Consider the following 16,560-nt stretch of genomic DNA (forward strand, 5'->3'; position numbering starts at 1 on the left):
CCTTCTATGGATCATGCTTTTCATGTCAAGTCTAAGAGCTCTTAGCCTAGTCCAAGGTCCCTCAAATTTACTACTGTGTTTTTTCTAGAAGTTTCATAGTTTTATGTTTTACATTTAAGTCCATGTTCCACTTTGAGTTAATTTTTGTGCAAGTGTGAAGTTTGGGTCAGGTTTCATTTTTTTTTTGCCAATGGATGTCCAGAATCATTTATTGAAAAGGCTGTTCCTCTTGCATTGAATTGATTTTGCTCCTTTGTCAAAAATTAGACATATTCATATGGGCTTATTTCTCAGTCCCCTGTTCTGTTCCACTGATCTATGTGTCTGTCCTTCTGCCAGTACCACTCTGTCTTTATTACTACCTCTATATCAGTAAGTCTTGACATGGGGAATAGTAATTCCTCCTACTTTATTTTTCTGTTTCAAAATTGCTTTGGATATTCTAGGACCGTGTTCTTTTCACATAAATTTTAGAGTAAGTTTGCCTATATCTAAAAAGAAACTTGCAGAAATGGACAGGAATTGCATTAAAACTATAGATTAATGTAGGGATAGTTGACATCTTTACTATATTGAGTCTTCCCATACATGAACATGGTGTGTCTTTCCAGTACTGTCTCCATCAGCACTTTATAATTTTCATCATACAGCTCCTGACATGTTTTATTCATTTCAAACATAAGTATTTAATTTTCTCTTGAGCAATTTGAAATCAAATGGTATTGCATTTTTAATTTTGGTTTCCACTTGTTTATTGTCAGTGTATAGAAATGTAATTGGTTTTTATGTGTTAATCTTGTATCACGTGACTTTTCAATGCTCATAAATGAGATTCCTGAACTCATTTATTTGCTTTAGGAGTGTTTTGTGGATTCCTTGGGAATTTCTATGTAGATAGTTATGTCATCTGCGAATAGAGACAGTTTTATTTCTTTTTTTCCAAATTGTATGCCTTTAATTTCTCTTGCCTTATTGTAGTACTAAAATAAGAATGGTGAGTGTGAACACCCTAACCTTGTTTCCAGTCTTAGAGGGAAAACATTCAGTCTTTCACCACTGAGTATGATGGTAGCTCTAGGTTTTTTGTAGATGCTCTTTATGAGGCTAAGGAAGTTTTTCCATCTATTCCTGGGGTACTGAATCATGAATCAGTGTTGAACTTTGTCAGATGTTTTTTTCTGCATCATTTTATATGATCAAATGATTTTCCTTCTTTAACCTGTTGATATGGTGGATTACGTTGATTGATTTTTAAATATATCATGATATACATTGCATGACCTGGAGTAAATCTCATTTGGTTGTGGTATATTATTTTTATATACATTGTTGGATTTGATTTGCTAAAATTTTGCTGAGTGTTTTTGTGTCTTAAGTTTATGAGAAATTTTGGTCTGTAGTTTTATTTTGTAGTGTTGGTATCAGGGTAGTACTGACCTCATGAAGTGAGTTAGGAAATGTTCCTTCTTCTATATTCTGAAAGAGATTATGTAAACTTTGTGTTAATTCTCTGAATGTTTGGTGAAATTCTCCAGTGAAACTACCTAGGCCTAGAGATTTTTTTTGGGGGGGGGAGCTTTTTAATTACAAATTTAGTTCCTTTAATTACAAATTTAATTAATTTAATTTAATATTCCAAGAAATATTCAGGTTTTCTATTTAATTTTGGCTGTGTTTTGGTAGTTTGTGGTTCTTGAGGAATTGGTCCGTTTTTTCTAAGTTGTCAAGTTTATGAATGTAAAGTTATTTGTAGTATTCCTTGTTATCTCTTTAATGGCTCTAGGGTCTGTTGTAATGTTCCCTGCTTCATCCTTGATCTTGATGAATTGTGTCTTCTCTCTTTGTCTTTGTCAGTCTTTATAAAGGTTTATCAGTTTTGTTGGTTTTTTTTAAGAATTAGTATTTTGTTTCATTTTCTTTGTTGTTTTTCTGTTTTCGGTTACTTACCTTTCTTTTCCTTTCCAAGTGCTGACCCTTTTTTCTCTTCCATCAGGTTCCAGCTCCATCTCCAAGGCCAAGGATTTTTACACCTCCGTCATCACTTGTGATGCCCTTGACACCTTCCCGTCCTAGTCCTTATCAGGGCTCCAGAATGCAAAATACAAGTGACTACAGGCCATCTGGGTTCCAGGAAGCCCAGTCTTTGCCTGTGGTCCCTGGGCTAAGGCCTGGTGAGTGACTGAGTGGAGACCTGTCTAGGCGGAGCACACAGGAAAACATCTGGCATGGCTAGAATGGATTTGGGAGGCAGTATGTCTATCTAGTGAGAGGAGCTTAGAGTTTGAAGTCTGAATTCTCAGTACTGTCAGTTACTGGCTTTGTACCTGTGGGCAATATACCTAGCCACTTTGTTTCTTTTGAAAATTGAGAGTGGTTGTTATTGGTCATTTCAACCCCACAGGATTGTTCTGAGGGTCAAATAAAGAATATAGTTAAAAGTACTTTGTAAATGGTAGATCTCCATACACATGTATTAGTTATTTATTATTATTATAGTTTTTTTTTATTGCTGCCTTATTCCTCCCTGATGTGCTCTGAGTCTCTCCCAAATTGAAATTTGGTGGCAAATGACCTGTTTCTATCCCATTTCAGCTTTATCTCAGCCGCAGCTATCAGGAGGGCAAAGGGTGCAAGCTCCTAACCCCGTGGGATTCCCTGGAACATGGCCTCTTCCTGGTCCACCCACGGCACCCCCAGACATTATGCAGGCTGGTTCTGCCTCCCTGCCTGAGACTCCTCGATGGCTCCCTCTGCTTCCTGTGAGAGCACCAGGCTTCAACCCTATGAGCTCCCAGCCGCCAGCCCCTCCTGTCACCTTCTCTGCAGCACATCCTCCAGGAGGGCCAGGTGCTCCATGCGCCGATGCCTTCCCGACCACTGGCATCTTGACTCCTCAACCAGGTCACTCTTCTCCCATGGCCTCCCTCTCCTCCCCTCCCCACTACCACGTTGGGAGTCTCTTTCCTCAAGCCAATGAACTGGGGTTGGAGAATGTCAACTCAGAGTGTGGCTGATCTGTGGAGGGAGGTGTGGCAGACTCCAACTAAAATAATTTTCCTGGTCTTCAGACCAAAAATTCCAGTGTTTTTGATCATGCCCCTAACATACCTCTATATTTATACTATTCAGGACCTCAAGATTCTTTGGAAAATGCTCCAGTGCCCAGGGGAAACCTCCAGAGGAAAGAGGTCAACACATCTCCCGCAACTCAACCCCTTATACATTCACCGACGACCCACACTCTAGTTCCGTACAGAAAGCAGCCTGGTCCTTCCCATTCTGCTTTCCCCACTCACTCTTCTCCCCTCAGCTCCCTCCTCTTTCCTTCTTATATACATTCACCATCTTCTCACTTCCTGGTTCCCCACAAACTATTCTGTGCCCTCATTCATTCATAATTTCTGCCACTCCCTCAAAGCAGGGCCGAAGGAGTCTTTCAGCTTAGACTCACGTGCCTTTCTTTTCTCTCTCTTTAGTTGCCAGAGACATTTATGCCCCCAGCACCAATTACTGCTCCAGTTATGTGCCTCACCCCTGAGCCACGAGGGGTCCTTTCCTCACAGCCTGCTGTCCCCAGTGTGAGTCATGCTCCCCCTGGAGCCCCAGGAGAACTTAGCCTGTAGGTGACAGGAATGATGTGTTTCCCTCCTCTTGGAAACCTTCTTTTCTTGGGTATAGAAAAGCAGGGAGCACAGTAGATGGCTTCATTCCTCAAGTTGGAGGCAGACTCTGGGCTGAAGGAGATGGGGTGGGGGGCAGATACCAAGTGTCCCTACTGCAGACAAGGGAGGATGCCCCTCCTCAGCTCTGCTCTGCTCTAGTGGGAGCAGTGTGACCCCCAAGTCACTGAGGCCTAGTCCTGAGGGGAGCCGTGAGCAGGACAGCTTGCCTCTCTCTCCTGTGTCCCTGCTCCCTCCTCAGCAACTGCAGCGGCCACCTGAGAAGATGGACAGGAAGGAGCTGCCCCCTGAACATCAGTCCTTGAAGATCAGCCTTGAGGCGCTTCTGCAGCGCTGCTCCCTGTCTGCCACTGACGTAGTGAGTCTGAACCTTCCCCATGATGCTCCCCTCCTACCCTAGCTGGTCCCAGGATCCCTTAGCTATAGACCAGTTCCTTGTGTGACTCTTCTTACTGTCCCTGGACATGCTTCCTGTATCTTATACTTATTTGATGTCCATGTGGAGTTGGGGAGGACTTGTCTGGTCTGGAGGTTATCTCCTTGGTAGCAAGACCAAACAGTACTGAGACTTAGCTCTTGGAAAGGCAGCAGGGAGGACTGCAAGGAGGGTGAGACCAGGAGTGAGGAGACCTGCCATTCATTCCTGGCTGCGTCAGCTTGAGCGAGTCACTTAGCCTCTTTAGGTCTCCTTTTTGTCCTCCGTGAAATGAAAGAGCATTAAGCCATTCTAGCTCTAAGGTACCGTGATTCTTTATGGTTCTGTGTAGTGTTAGGCATAGTAGCTGGAATCAGAATCCATTTCCCTCCCTGCAGAAGACAAAACGGAAGCTGGATGAAGCAGCCCAACGTCTAGAGTGTCTATATGAGAAGCTCTGCGAAGGGACAGTAAGTACAGTCAGTGCTCCTCTGCCTCCTGCTCTTCCACCTTCACCCATGGCCAAAGGGTGCCCAGTGTCCCTTCCTATAGGACTCACCGACCCTGGGTTCCTTACAGAATATAGACATCTTGCCTGGACTGGGCTCTAGAACTTAAGTCCTCTCTTCTCCCTTCCATGCCTCCAGGGTAGGGGCGGGGTTGGGCTTACTAACCCCGGGCTAATCCTTCCACAGCTCTCGCCTCCTGTTCTGGCTGGGCTCCACGAGGTTGCCCGATGTGTGGACGCAGGAAGCTTTGAGCGGGGCCTCGCCGTGCATGCTCAGGTGGTGAGCTGCAGCAGCTTCAGCGAGGTCTCCAGCTTCATGCCTGTCCTGAAGTCCGTCCTCACCATCGCTCATAAGCTACACATCTAGACCAGGCAGCTCCTCTTGCCAGGAGGCCACTTCTACTGTTACTTAACTCCTTCCTGCAGGAAAGGGGAATTTCGGAACAGATTCCGTTTGTTTTTCCTAGCCCTCTTCCCTTGCTGCCAGGTATATGATGCTGTAGGCTTGGCTCCAAACCAGCAGAGTGCCTGCTCTCCACCCCTTTATGCGTGGCTCTCTGGGATCTGCTCAGGGCTCTCTCAGCCTGTTCTTCTTCACTTTCCCTAAAACTGTACTCCACCAGGGCCTGGCGCAGTGTGTCTTCTCCCCCAGGGATGTTCTAAGTGGCTTCTGAGAGGGTGAGCAGGATTGTTACTTCCAAGTCTACCTCGACTGTACCCATCTTGTGGGTTTTTTGTCTTTCCCCTTCTGTGGGTTATGAGCCTGACTTTACCTTTTCCTTGCCTCTGACTTCATATTTCCAGGTTCATACTTCTCTGAGCCGCAGAGGCTGGGGTAGAGTTGACTGCTGTTCACCCTTTGAACAAGTCATACACATGAGGGATGGGTGCTGAGCACAACGAAGAGAAGGAACTCAGACCCTTTTAAGAAGGGACCTCTCAACTGCCAGCATTGTTAAGGGTGAGCCAGGTGAAGTGGAGGGTGGAGGGGATGCCTCTTGCTGAGCGCTGTCTTAGGCTATGGGATAGGAGCAGAGGGACCACTGCCTGTGGGGAGTGGCCCCGGACTCAGCCTGCCTGCTCCCTGGCCCAAGGCCTAGACCACTCATTCTGTGATTAGAAGCCAGGTTCTGGAATAGGAGCCATATTAATGAAAGAGTCTTCTAGCACTGTTCTTCAAGGCTTGGAGGCCCTCTTCCCCCAGCCCCACACATCTCAGGGCTGTCTTCTCTGGCTGCGCTTTCATGGTTGGACTCTGCATTTGAAGCACTGATGTACTTTATGTACAATAAAGCTGCTTTAGTTTGGTTTCCTCTGTCATCTCCCAATTATTATCTCCTCTAGGTCCTAGTTTGCTCTTATCTGTCTTCCCAGTCCTCTTTGTTCTTGTTCCCAATACCCTAATAAGGCAGGGGAGAGGCTTGGGGACAGATTGGAAGTCAGGAGAGTTGAAGAAAGGAGGTGGCACTGAATTAGGCTCTCCTTGCAGCGTTTATGGTCACTCTGCTATGTGTGTGTGTGTGTGTGTGTCTCTATCCGTGCCTGACATTCAGCTCCAGGGTTTTCCCCACACCACTTCAGGGCTGAGCTCAGCTACACAAAAGGGGCTGGGTGTGAAGCCAGGGGTACGATCTCTAATCCTGTTGTAGATCGCATCATGTCTGCAGGCTAGATGTGTGTGTTTGGGAGGAAGGGATTGTTAGGCAGTATTTGTTTGTAAAGCCACTTGCTCTTCAGATAATACTTGCACTAACTTCTATTGATGAAGCAGTGTGAGCCCCAGCAAAGTCCTTTCCCAAAGTGTCTTTGAAGCCAAGAGCCCATTGAAGGGAAGAAAGGCTGGGAGAGGGGATTAGTTTGTTCAGCAGCTGTGAATTTCAGTGGGAGGTTGATGAACTCCGAAGTCTTTGTTTAAATTAAAGGTGGGGAGAAAAAAGCCGCTGCTGGAGCGAGAGCCTCACTTGGGGCCCTGAACTAACACAAGGAGAAGTCTGAGCTGCGGGGAGCTGTGTACTGACTGCGAAGACTTTTCCCAAACACTTTTTGGGAAAGGTGTTATGAGAAGAGAAGGGGGCGGAGTGGGGGATTAGCATGTGAAATGAAGTTTTCATTGACTCCGGTGGGGGTAGAAGGCTATTTTAATGGCATTTTGTTCTCTTATTTTCTCTTCTTGAGCTCTTTAGAGATATTGTTTTGCTAAGGCAGGCTTTCTTCCCCCTTCTTTCCAGTCTGCGGATTGCCTCTATGGGAGCCAACATAAATATTTCTCCTCCAGGAATGCGGGTTAATTAAAAGGAAATGAATGAGTGGAAGCATCCAATCCAGACCCACAATAGGCGAGTGCCCTGGCCTGCCCTTCCCTCCCACCACCACCAGCAACGCCAGCGCTGAGCACGACCCTGTCTCTGTCTTTGCCCTAACCTGCTGCTAAGGCCAGTTGAGGCTGCGATTCTTTTCAAGAAAAGAAAGCCCTGCCTGTGTGTAGGCTCACAGGCTAGGGACAGGAAGGAGACAGTGTTTTGTCCCCTCCACCCAGCGTCCTTGTCACTTCTCAGGACCTCCCTCTGCTTCTGTCCCCTGGCTGAGACAGATGGACTCCTAAAGAGCACACAAGAGGAGGGAAGGGGCCTGGGTTCCAGGACTCACCCCACGGTACCTTACTAGTTGGTGGAGCAAGCCAGACATCTTTGTCAGCATCAGTTTAAATCTGTAAAACAGAAGGTTTCACTAGCTGACCTCGAAGGTGTCTTCCCATGCAACCGGTCTGGTTGTCCACATTTATAAAGGGGAACACAGCACTGGTGATTGATTATAAAAGAGAACCTACACTCCATGAATGCAGGAGGTCAGTGTGTTGTTCACCACTGTATTTCCACTCTGGTGTTCGTTGAATGAATAAGTGAATGAATAGATAATGCAAGAGGGGGAAAAAAAGCAATCCAGATCTAAGGTAGCTCAGTATTGTTTTCTTTATAGATGCAAATGAATGTGGTATCAATCATATCCATTTGGGAATACAAAACAATAACGTATGAAAGAACTTTCTGGCAGCATGACATGTTTCAAGTACTGACCTGGAGTTATCAAATGTGGAGCACAATAGTTCTCCTACTTGTATGCTGAGAGACCTCCTGGAGAATGTAGCTTTCCTTTACAACATTGTACTTTTATATTTTCTAGCTGCCTTGCCAGATTTTCTTACTGTACACTATCAAGTAATTCTGCCAAGTGAGACAGCCAAGTTAGTACATGCTGCTGCTTGATTAGGGACGAAGGGCAATTTGGGAGATTCAAGAGGCCCAGATCAAAGCTGAGGGAAGGAGCAAAAGGCCTTTTGCTGATGGAACTGGAAATGAAGCACTAGGAGACCCTGAAAGGAAGCATGTCCCCTGTAAGGAGGTAAGGGGAACCTCTCTCCTCAGTAAGTGTTAGTGGGACCAGAAGATGTGTAGGGATGAGGCCAGAGATTTGAGGTCTGACCTGGGCATTGTGTCAATTTGGAATATGAGAGCCTTTCCACTGTCACTGGTCAGCCTTTAGAGCCTCCACCCATTTTACCCACTTGGAGCCACTCCTCTGTGCTTTCTCCTCCTCTACAAGAGATGGGATGAAGTTTTCTAGCATTTGACCAGTTCTGCTCCGGAAGGGCTGCGGGGCTACCTGGTGCCTATGACCCAGGACCAGCCTAGGGGAAGGGAGATGACCGGCAAGCTCCTTGGGCTGCAGAGGGTCTGTCAGGGATTAGTTCTTGCCTCCCCAGAGCCCTATTTCACCAAGTCCCTGCTGTACTGCTGCTTTCTGAGAAGAGAACCAGAAGACTCAAGCACAACCAGCAGCAAGGTCTTAGCTACTGAGTGAATGTATTGGTGGAAGATTTATGGGGATGATTTACTAATCCTTGGCAGATTAACCTCTGTCAGGCCAGGATAACTACTTAGGCCATCAGGGAAGTGAGGCTCACAGGAGGATAGTATCCTGGCAAGGTGGGAGGGAGGAGAGGACCTAGAGGTTATATCTTACACACGCTCTTCCCCATATCCCCAAGAATAAGTTCAATACCTGAAAAAAAGGCACATGTCACAGTGACTGCAATAAATTAAGGTTCAAGGTGCTGAACTTCCTATTATTAACAGTTTCATTGCAGGAAGTTTATGTATTGAAGGAAAGTATCCAATGCCTGAATCCTGCCTGTTTGAGAACCAGGTTAGTGAAAAGGAAGGGTCCCAGCTTCTCCTTCCTCATGACCTGTCTTCAGAGGTGCAAACCAGGGTCTGAATGGGAAATTAGCTTTATTTATCTCAGTCTTGGCTCAGGGGAATAAGATCCTTTGGGGAAAGAGAAGAAGTAAAGTTGGTTGCTAGGAGGCTATAGGTTAGGAGCAGGGAGGAGGTTACTTTAAAGAGTAGGAAATGACTGGCAGTCTGCCCTTACATCATTCTTAGATGTTGTGGGTATGTGTCTGGAGCACCTTGGGTGATTGTCTAGGAAGGTCATTGCCCCACTGGCAAAGTCCATTAGAGACATGGTATCACAAGGATGAGTGGCACCCTTGGTTTTCAGCAAGTCAGCATTCTAGGGTTCCCATTTCCTCCATCTTCAACCCCTGCCTCTAGGAACCAACCTCCAAAGACATGCTTTTTCCTGGGTCAGTTTCCTCAGTATCCCTTCAGGGAAGGAAGGAAGGAAAGGGGGGGAGAGAAAGCAGAGATTCCTGGGAGTCTATGCCAGCAGTTAGGGAATCAGAAGCACAGGAGGGCCTCTGCAGAAGGAAGGTGTGGCTATGGCAGAGAACTGGCAGCAGAAAAATGAGGGGGAGGGGATGGGGGGAGCGGGGAAGACGGGTAAAAGAAAAAAGCCGTGTTTTCCCTGGGCCCTGCATATCTCTCAGAAGGGTTCTTCCAGTTCCTAAGCTCTCCACAGGCTAGGCCAGGCGTTAGGGCAGCTGGGACCGGGAGGAGGAACGCCTATTCTCTTCCTACTCCAAGGAAGAGCAATAGCTCAGAATCTCAGAACAGAGGGTTCTCAGACCTAAGTGTGGTGAGCGGATGATGCAGACAGCGCGAGGAGAGAGCAGAGGAATTGTGGAAACAGGTTGGAAAGTGGCAAGCACAGGAGAGATTGCAGCGTCTCTCTCCCTCTCGGGATCCCTGGCCTTGGTAGTGTGGGGTCCCTATTCCCTAGATTCCTCTACTACTGGGGTCTCTAAAAGAAGCCAAGGACAAATTGGGAAAGGAGAGTGCGGAAGGGGACACTTAGGGTTTTGTCCCGGGTTTGTGCGCCGCGCCCCCCCGCGGCCGGTCCGCGCGACTGCAGAAGTACTTGGTGACCCGGCGGCGGCACTGCTCGCAGCGGACCGCGCAGCACCAGTGGAACTTGCAGTTGCAGCTGGACACGGTCTCGGCGCGGCGCTCCTCCACCGCCAGCCCACAGTCCCCGCAGAGCCGACGGCAGCTACGGCGCTCCCAGCGGCCCAGGGCCCGGCCGCGCCGCAGGCACTCTCTGCCTTCGGTGCCCAGCAGTCCTAGCGTTTTGTTCTCCAGGCAGTAGTCTGGGGAGTCCTCCAGGTGCACCAACTCCCTCGTGGAGATGGAGCGAAAGGTGTCTGCGATGGCGCCGCGGCCCGCCGCGCTGTTGCCAGCACCCTGCAGCAGGTCCACCTTGAGAGCTGCGTGGTACTTCTCTTTCAGGTGCGCGCCCACCTCTCGGAACTCAGGCAGCTGCAGCCAGCAGGTCTGCGTGGTGCAGCTGCCAGACACGCCGTGGCACTTACACGTGCGTTTCATGGTGCCCTTCACCGCCTGGGAAGAGAGCTAGGAGTGAGCGGGCCAGGGATTAAGCGCCTGGGGAGTGTCACCCTCTGGCGGGTTGCGAGGATTCTAGCTAGTCTACGTGGCCAGCCGCCTCGATGCCGATGCCGCATTTCCCCAATCTGATGAATGAATTGAAGAGCCGTCCGCACCTAGGGCTGGCAGTGGATGGAGCCAGCTGCCTGACCCCAGGGGCTGCAGGACTCACCTTGCGGCCAGCCTCGTTGTTGTGCAGGTTCATGGCTGCCCGAGCATCCTGTCCTGTCTCCAGGGCATCGACGAACTGCTTGGATATTGCCTCTCCGAAGCCCACGTTGTCGCTGCAGCCTCCCCACAGCCAGCCTTGGCCCCCTGGAAAAAATGCAGTGGGAAGAAAGGACGGCCCGGAGCCTCCTGGGCTGCTGGTTCTAAGTGGGTTTGGGGGATCTGAGGTGGGGAAGGGTTCAGGTGGGGCGAGTGCCCTGTCTCCAAATTAGTTTCACCCTAGATTTGTTTTTGCCACCTTTGTGCTCCTACTTCCAGCTTCAGCCAATCTCGTGCCCAGGACTCCAGGACTTAAGTAGCTGCCAAGTGAGGCAGGTGCCTGCTCACCCCGTTACTATGTTTCTGGCCTTTGGTCAGAGTGTGCAGACCTCCGCCAGCGACTGACCTCTGGAAGGGACATGATGGTGCAAAAAAGGTGAGGAAAGCACAGCATTGAGGGGGAGAGAGAAGGGCAATTGAGATAATATGGAACAGCAGTTGGCAGTTGAGCTGCAGGGCAGAGGGTTGGAAAGGATAGTGGAGGTAAACAGTGGAAAGGAGACAGGGATAGGCAGCATGGAAGGGCGTTCGTTCCCCCTATGTTTGAGACAGTAATAGGAGTGATTCTGAAGGGAGGGTTCTTCCTTTATCGTTATTGTGTTTAAATTAAGGAAACCACCCAGTCAGAGAAGGGTCCCCAGCTACATTTAGCCTGGTTTGTCACTGTAGGGTTTGGGCTCAAACTGGTTCGCCCTGATTTTCCTCAGATTTAGAAGAATACAACTCTTCTTCACCCCACCAAGTACCCACCAAGCTTTTCATTACTTAAGTGAACTTTATTGGGCTGTCCTACCCACCCCCAAGATCACTACTCACCCAGTTGCCCATTGCGGGAGTCATCACAGCCACAGTTGTCAAAATCCCCAAGGCTGCAGTTTCTAGTCAGAGTGTACATAACCCCGGCAGAACTGATGGCATGTACAAATGCTGTCTCCCGATTAGCTGACAGGAACCAAAAATTGAGTGAGTTAGAGGGAGGAGTTACAGCCCAAAGACATACCTTTAATACCATCATTATACCCTCCTCTCCCTGCTCCATTCTATTTCCCCACCTTTATAATGTACCTTACTCTCTTCCAGGGTCTGCTCCAGCCCTGGTCTCAGCCCTGCTCTTCTTCCTTCCCATCTTTTCGGGTCACACATTTTATGACTGAGTGGCTAGATTATTGTTGATATGGGTGAGATTTAGGTGGGAAAGAGCCCAAGAAAGAAATGGGGGAGAATCTGAAGGTCAGGTTGTAAAGAAACCATCCCCACTTCCTCCTGGAACATTGAAGTCTGAGAGGCAGGTGCTAGCTAGTCTTGAAAAGAACCACTGATTGGCAGCTCTTTCATTTCCTTCCATTTTTATCTTCTCCATGGGAATCCGGGCTCCAAGTCAGTTCCCACTTGCCCTGTACCTCTCTGCTAAGCCTGCTGAAGGAAGGCGCTAAGAGGCATGAAGATTTACGACCCCTACCTACCTTATTTATATTTTGAGGAAGCCTTTAGCCAGCCGGGAGACTGAGGGTGGTATAGGATTGGGGGTGAGGCAAGGTCCATTTGTTGAGCAGTGAGGGTGTTGGGGAAGAAAGAAAAAAGCTCTATAGGTAGGAAAGAGGAGCTGGAGAAGGAACAGAGAAGATCCTGGAGAGGGAGATGACCTGAGAGCAGAGACCAGCTGAGGAACAAGGGTGTAGAGGAGGCAGGGGGCCATCCCTGGAGAGTGGGGCTCTAACCTGTGGCCAGGGGGTCCAGGGAGCTGTGGCCGAGGCTTTCCTTACCACTGCGAAGGCCACCATGGCTGGACAGCTGCAGGGCTCTCTCGGGGCAGTTCCAGCGGTCCCAGGCAAACTGGTATTTGCATTCTTCAATACCACTCTGGGCACCAGCTGCCACGCTGCTGGAGTAGATCAAGTAAGCCTGCAGGGACACAGGGGTCAAACTTCAGACTCACAGCAACTGAACTTGGGAGGCAATTGCCCTAAAGTGGCCAAGCACCTCTTTTCCTGTGCACTCCCGTCCCTCCAAAATAATGACAGAGTAAGCACTTTAAATATGCTTTTAACATCACAAATAACATCACAAATAAACTTAGGTAGAAACCTAAGGCTCAGAGAGGTGATGTAAAACAGTTGGCCCAAAGTCCCACCACTAGCAAATGTTTGAAGTAGGAATGAAAATCAGTTTCATTAGACTCTAGACCTCACTGCCTCTATTCATTATACTATTCTGTCACTCCAAAATGAGCCTCAATTACATAATTCATGATTTTTCAGCTGTTTTCATCCTACTACTAGCTTAGAAGAGAACATTTTGTAAGCTGAAAATGTCCTTAGAGATCATGTAGTACAATGCCAGCACTTTAAAGATGGAAGACAGCCTCCCACCCTGCACTGAGAAGGATGGGTGACTGTAGCCTGACACTGTGAAAGAAAACTTTTCTGGCTCTGGAAATTCTGGCCATAAATTCAGAATCAATATTCCTGAGTTCTTGTCCTGGCTCTGACACTAGTTTGCTGTGGGGTTTCGGGTGTGTCCCTAACCCTTTCTGTGCCACAGTTTTTCTGCCTATAATATATACAGCATAATAAAAGATATAATAAAAGATATTGACATGTGTAGTCTTCAGTCAAGAAGCTGAGTGAAATCCAAATAAATCAAAGGAATTTTTTTTCTTACCTTTGGACCAGTCATCAGGAAATTGTTCACTGACCTGGAAGAGAGAAAAACCACAGAACATAATAGAGATACACCAATTCATTTCTGCTGCCAAGAGTTGTGAGAATTACTTCAGCAAATGTGCAGGCACACCTCATAGAGATATTACTGGTTTGGTTTCAGACCACTGCAGTAAAGTGAATATCACAATAAAGCCAGTCACGTGAATTTTTTGGTTTCCCAGTGCATATAAAAGTTATGTTTACACTATACTGTAGTCTGTTAAGTATGCAATAGCATCATGTCTAAAAAAATACAATGTGAGTGCCTTAATTAAAAAATACTTTATTATTAAAAGTGCTAACCATCACCTGAGCCTTCAGCGAGTCGTAATCTTTTTGCTGGCAGAGGGTTTTGCATCAATGTTATGCTGCTGACTGATCAGGGAGGTGGTTGCTGAAGGTTGGGGTGGCTGTGGCGATTTCTTAAACTAAGAGTAAATTTTGCCGAATTGATTGGCTCTTCCTTTCATGAATGATTCCTCTGTAGTATGCAATGCTGTTTGATAGCATTTTGCCCACAGTAGAACTTCCTTCAAAACTGGAGCCGATCCTCTCAAACAGTGCCATTGCTTTATCAACTAATTTATGTAATAGTCTAAGTCCTTTGTTGTCATATCAACAATATTTACAGCCTCTTTACTATGGGTAGATTTCATCTCAAGAAACCACTTTCTTTGCTCATCCATAAGAAGCAACTTCTCATCCGTTCAAGTTTTATCATGAGATTGCAGCAATTCAGTCACATCTTCAGGCTCCACTTCTAATGCTAGTTCTCTTGCTCTTTCCACCACATCTGCAGTTACTTCCTCCACTGAAGTCTTGAACTCTACAAAGTCATCCATGAAGATTGGAATCAACTTCTTCCAAACCACTGTTAATGTTGATATTTTGACCTCTTCCCATGAATCATGAATGTTCTTAATTATCTAGAATGGTGAGTCCTTTTCCGAAGGTTCTCAATTAACTTTGCACAGATCCATCAGAGGAATCTATCTATGGCAACTATAGCCTTATAAGATGTATTTCTTAAATAAGACTTGAAAGTGAAAATTACTCCTTGATTTATGGGCTGCAGAATGGATGTTGTGTTAGCAGACATGAAAACAACATTAATCTCACTGTACATCTCCATCGGAGCTCTCAGGTAACCAGGTGCATTGTCAATGAGCAGTCATATTTTGAAAGGAATCTTATTTTTTTCTGAACAGTAGGTCTCAACAGTGGGCTTAAAATATTCAGTAAACCATGTTGTAAACAGATGTGCTGTCATCCGGGTTTTGTTATTCCATTTATAGAGCACAGGCAGAGGAGATATAGCATAATTCTTAAGGGCCCTAGGATTTTCAAAATGGTAAATGAACATTTGCTCCAATCTAAAGTCACTAGCTGACTTTGTCCCTAAAAGAGAGTCAGCCTGTCCTTTGAAGCTTTGAAGCCAGGCATTGACTTCTCCTCTCTAGATATGAAAGTCCTAGATGTCATCTTCTTCCAGTAGAAGGCTGTTTCATCTACATTGAAAATCTGTTGTTTAGTTTCGCCTCCTTCATTAATTATCTTGGCTAGATCTGGAATCTGGATAACTTGCTGCAGCTTTTATATCAGCATTTGCTGTTTCCCCTTGCATTTTTATGTTATGGAGATGGCTTCTTTCCTTAAGCCTCATGAACCAACCTCTGCTAGCTTCAAACTTTTCTTCTGCAGCTTTCTCACCTCTCTCAGGCTTCATAGAATTAAAGAGAGTTAGGGCCTTGCTCTGGGTTAGGCTTTGGCTTAAGGGAACGTTGTGTTTGGTTTGATATTCTATCCAGACCACTAAAACTTTCTCCGTATCAGCAATAAGGCTGTTTCACTTATCATTCTTGTGTTCGCTGGAGTAGCACTTTAAATTTCCTCCAAGAACTTTTCCTTTGCGTTCACAATGCAGCTAACTGTTTGGGGAAGAAGCCTAGCTTCCGGCCTATCTTGGTTTTCGACATGCTTTCCTCACTAAGCTTAATAATTTCTTGCTTTTGATTGAAAGTAGGTGACTCTTGTTTTCATTTGAACACTTAGAGATCATGGTGGGGTTATTAATTGGCCTAATTCCAATATTGTTGTGTCTCAGAGAATAGGGAGGCCCAAGGAGAGGGAGAGAGATGGGAATGGCTGGTAGGTGGAGCAGTCAGAACCCACACATTTATTAAGTTTGCCATCTTATATGGGCATTGTTTGTGGTGCCCCCAAATAATTACAATAATAACATCATTTTTTTTTTTTTTTGGCCACGCTGCGCAGCTTGCAAGATCTTAGGTCCCCAACCAGGGATTGAACTCAGGCCCATGGCATTGAAAGCGATGAGTCCTAATCACTGGACCGCTAGGGAATTCCCACATCAAAGATCACCATGACAAATATAAAAGTAATGAAAAAGTTTGAAATATTGCAAGAATTACCAAAATGTGACACAGAAACACTAAGTGAGCAACTGCAGTTGGAAAAATGGCACAAATAGATTTGCTCAATCCAGGGTTGTCATAAACCTTCAATTTGTAAAAAATACAAGATCTGTGAAGCACAATAAAGCAAGTCTATAATTGAGAGGAAGAAAGGGAAAATGGTTTTTCCAAGGAAAAATTTTGCATAAGGAATCTACTTAATTTAGTTAAAAAAAAAAAGAACATGTACAAAAGGAGCTAGTATTATGCTTTGCTTGGATTTTTAAAATTTCAAATACCAAAAATGTTGGGAGTAATGTTTGATCGTTATTTTGCCGTGGAGTGGGAAGAGAGCTAGCATTAACTTGCTACTGTCTACCAGACACTCTACTCTCAGTATTTTACATGTTGATGTTGTTAAATCCTTACTATCTTGGGCATTGTTATCCCTAGTTTTCAAATAGGGAATCTGAGACTCAAAAAAGTTAAATATATTGTTCAAGCTCACCCAGTTAATTAGTGATTGAAGCAAGATCTGAATCCAGGTCCATCTGACTCCACAGGACTCTGAGAAGGATAGTTCTCTAATCAGAAAGAGGTAAACAGTGGAATAACTTTCTAGGGATTGAGTCATAATTAAATTCCAAAAATAAATAATCTGACTCTGGAAAATAGTTTGACTGTTCCTTTCAAAACTAAAAATGGACTTGCCACACTACTTAGCAGTTCCA

The 16,560-nt window shown here is 46.2% G+C and overlaps 2 protein-coding genes across 10 annotated transcripts in view; one reads left to right on the forward strand and one right to left on the reverse strand.

Annotated features, from left to right (window-relative positions):
* SEC31B (SEC31 homolog B, COPII coat complex component) overlaps nucleotides 1-8,806 on the forward strand; it is a 35,167-nt gene extending 26,361 nt beyond the window's left edge. Inside the window, exons 20-27 of one of the 9 annotated variants that reach the window (XR_009498002.1) lie at nucleotides 1,994-2,171; nucleotides 2,593-2,901; nucleotides 3,130-3,188; nucleotides 3,477-3,578; nucleotides 3,922-4,038; nucleotides 4,494-4,565; nucleotides 7,784-8,002; nucleotides 8,737-8,806. Coding sequence is in view for 7 of the 9 variants with exons in the window: in XM_059900266.1 (XP_059756249.1) it covers nucleotides 1,994-2,171; nucleotides 2,593-2,901; nucleotides 3,130-3,188; nucleotides 3,477-3,578; nucleotides 3,922-4,038; nucleotides 4,494-4,565; nucleotides 4,791-4,970 (1,017 nt within the window). In the remaining 2 variants the exon portion in view is untranslated. The other 8 variants (XR_009498001.1, XM_059900270.1, XM_059900269.1 and 5 more) reach the window with 8 other exon arrangements.
* A 1,049-nt stretch (nucleotides 8,807-9,855) lies between these two features.
* WNT8B (Wnt family member 8B) lies at nucleotides 9,856-15,391 on the reverse strand. Its single transcript, XM_059900871.1, has 6 exons — nucleotides 15,345-15,391; nucleotides 13,375-13,408; nucleotides 12,477-12,615; nucleotides 11,530-11,655; nucleotides 10,619-10,761; nucleotides 9,856-10,401 (listed from the first exon to the last, which is right to left on the reverse strand). The coding sequence occupies exons 1-6, from the start codon at nucleotides 15,389-15,391 to the stop codon at nucleotides 9,856-9,858; spliced, it is 1,035 nt and encodes a 344-aa protein (XP_059756854.1).
* Between the last annotated feature and the right edge of the window lie 1,169 nt (nucleotides 15,392-16,560).

The sequence above is a fragment of the Balaenoptera ricei genome, chromosome 16 (genome assembly GCF_028023285.1).
Source record: "Balaenoptera ricei isolate mBalRic1 chromosome 16, mBalRic1.hap2, whole genome shotgun sequence".
NCBI classification, from domain to species: Eukaryota; Metazoa; Chordata; class Mammalia; order Artiodactyla; family Balaenopteridae; genus Balaenoptera; species Balaenoptera ricei.

What these genes read in the sequence shown, in the direction of transcription:
- WNT8B (XM_059900871.1), bottom strand. Translation starts at nt 15,391, where the DNA reads ATGTCGAAAACCAAGATAGGCCGGAAGCTAGGCTTCTTCCCCAAACA. An exon ending in CTAGGCTTCTTCCCCAAACA is followed by an intron (nt 13,409 to 15,344) that starts GTTAGCTGCATT and finishes TCTCTCTTCCAG; the next exon opens with GTCAGTGAACAATTTCCTGA. An exon ending in TCCTGATGACTGGTCCAAAG is followed by an intron (nt 12,616 to 13,374) that starts GTAAGAAAAAAA and finishes GTGTCCCTGCAG; the next exon opens with GCTTACTTGATCTACTCCAG.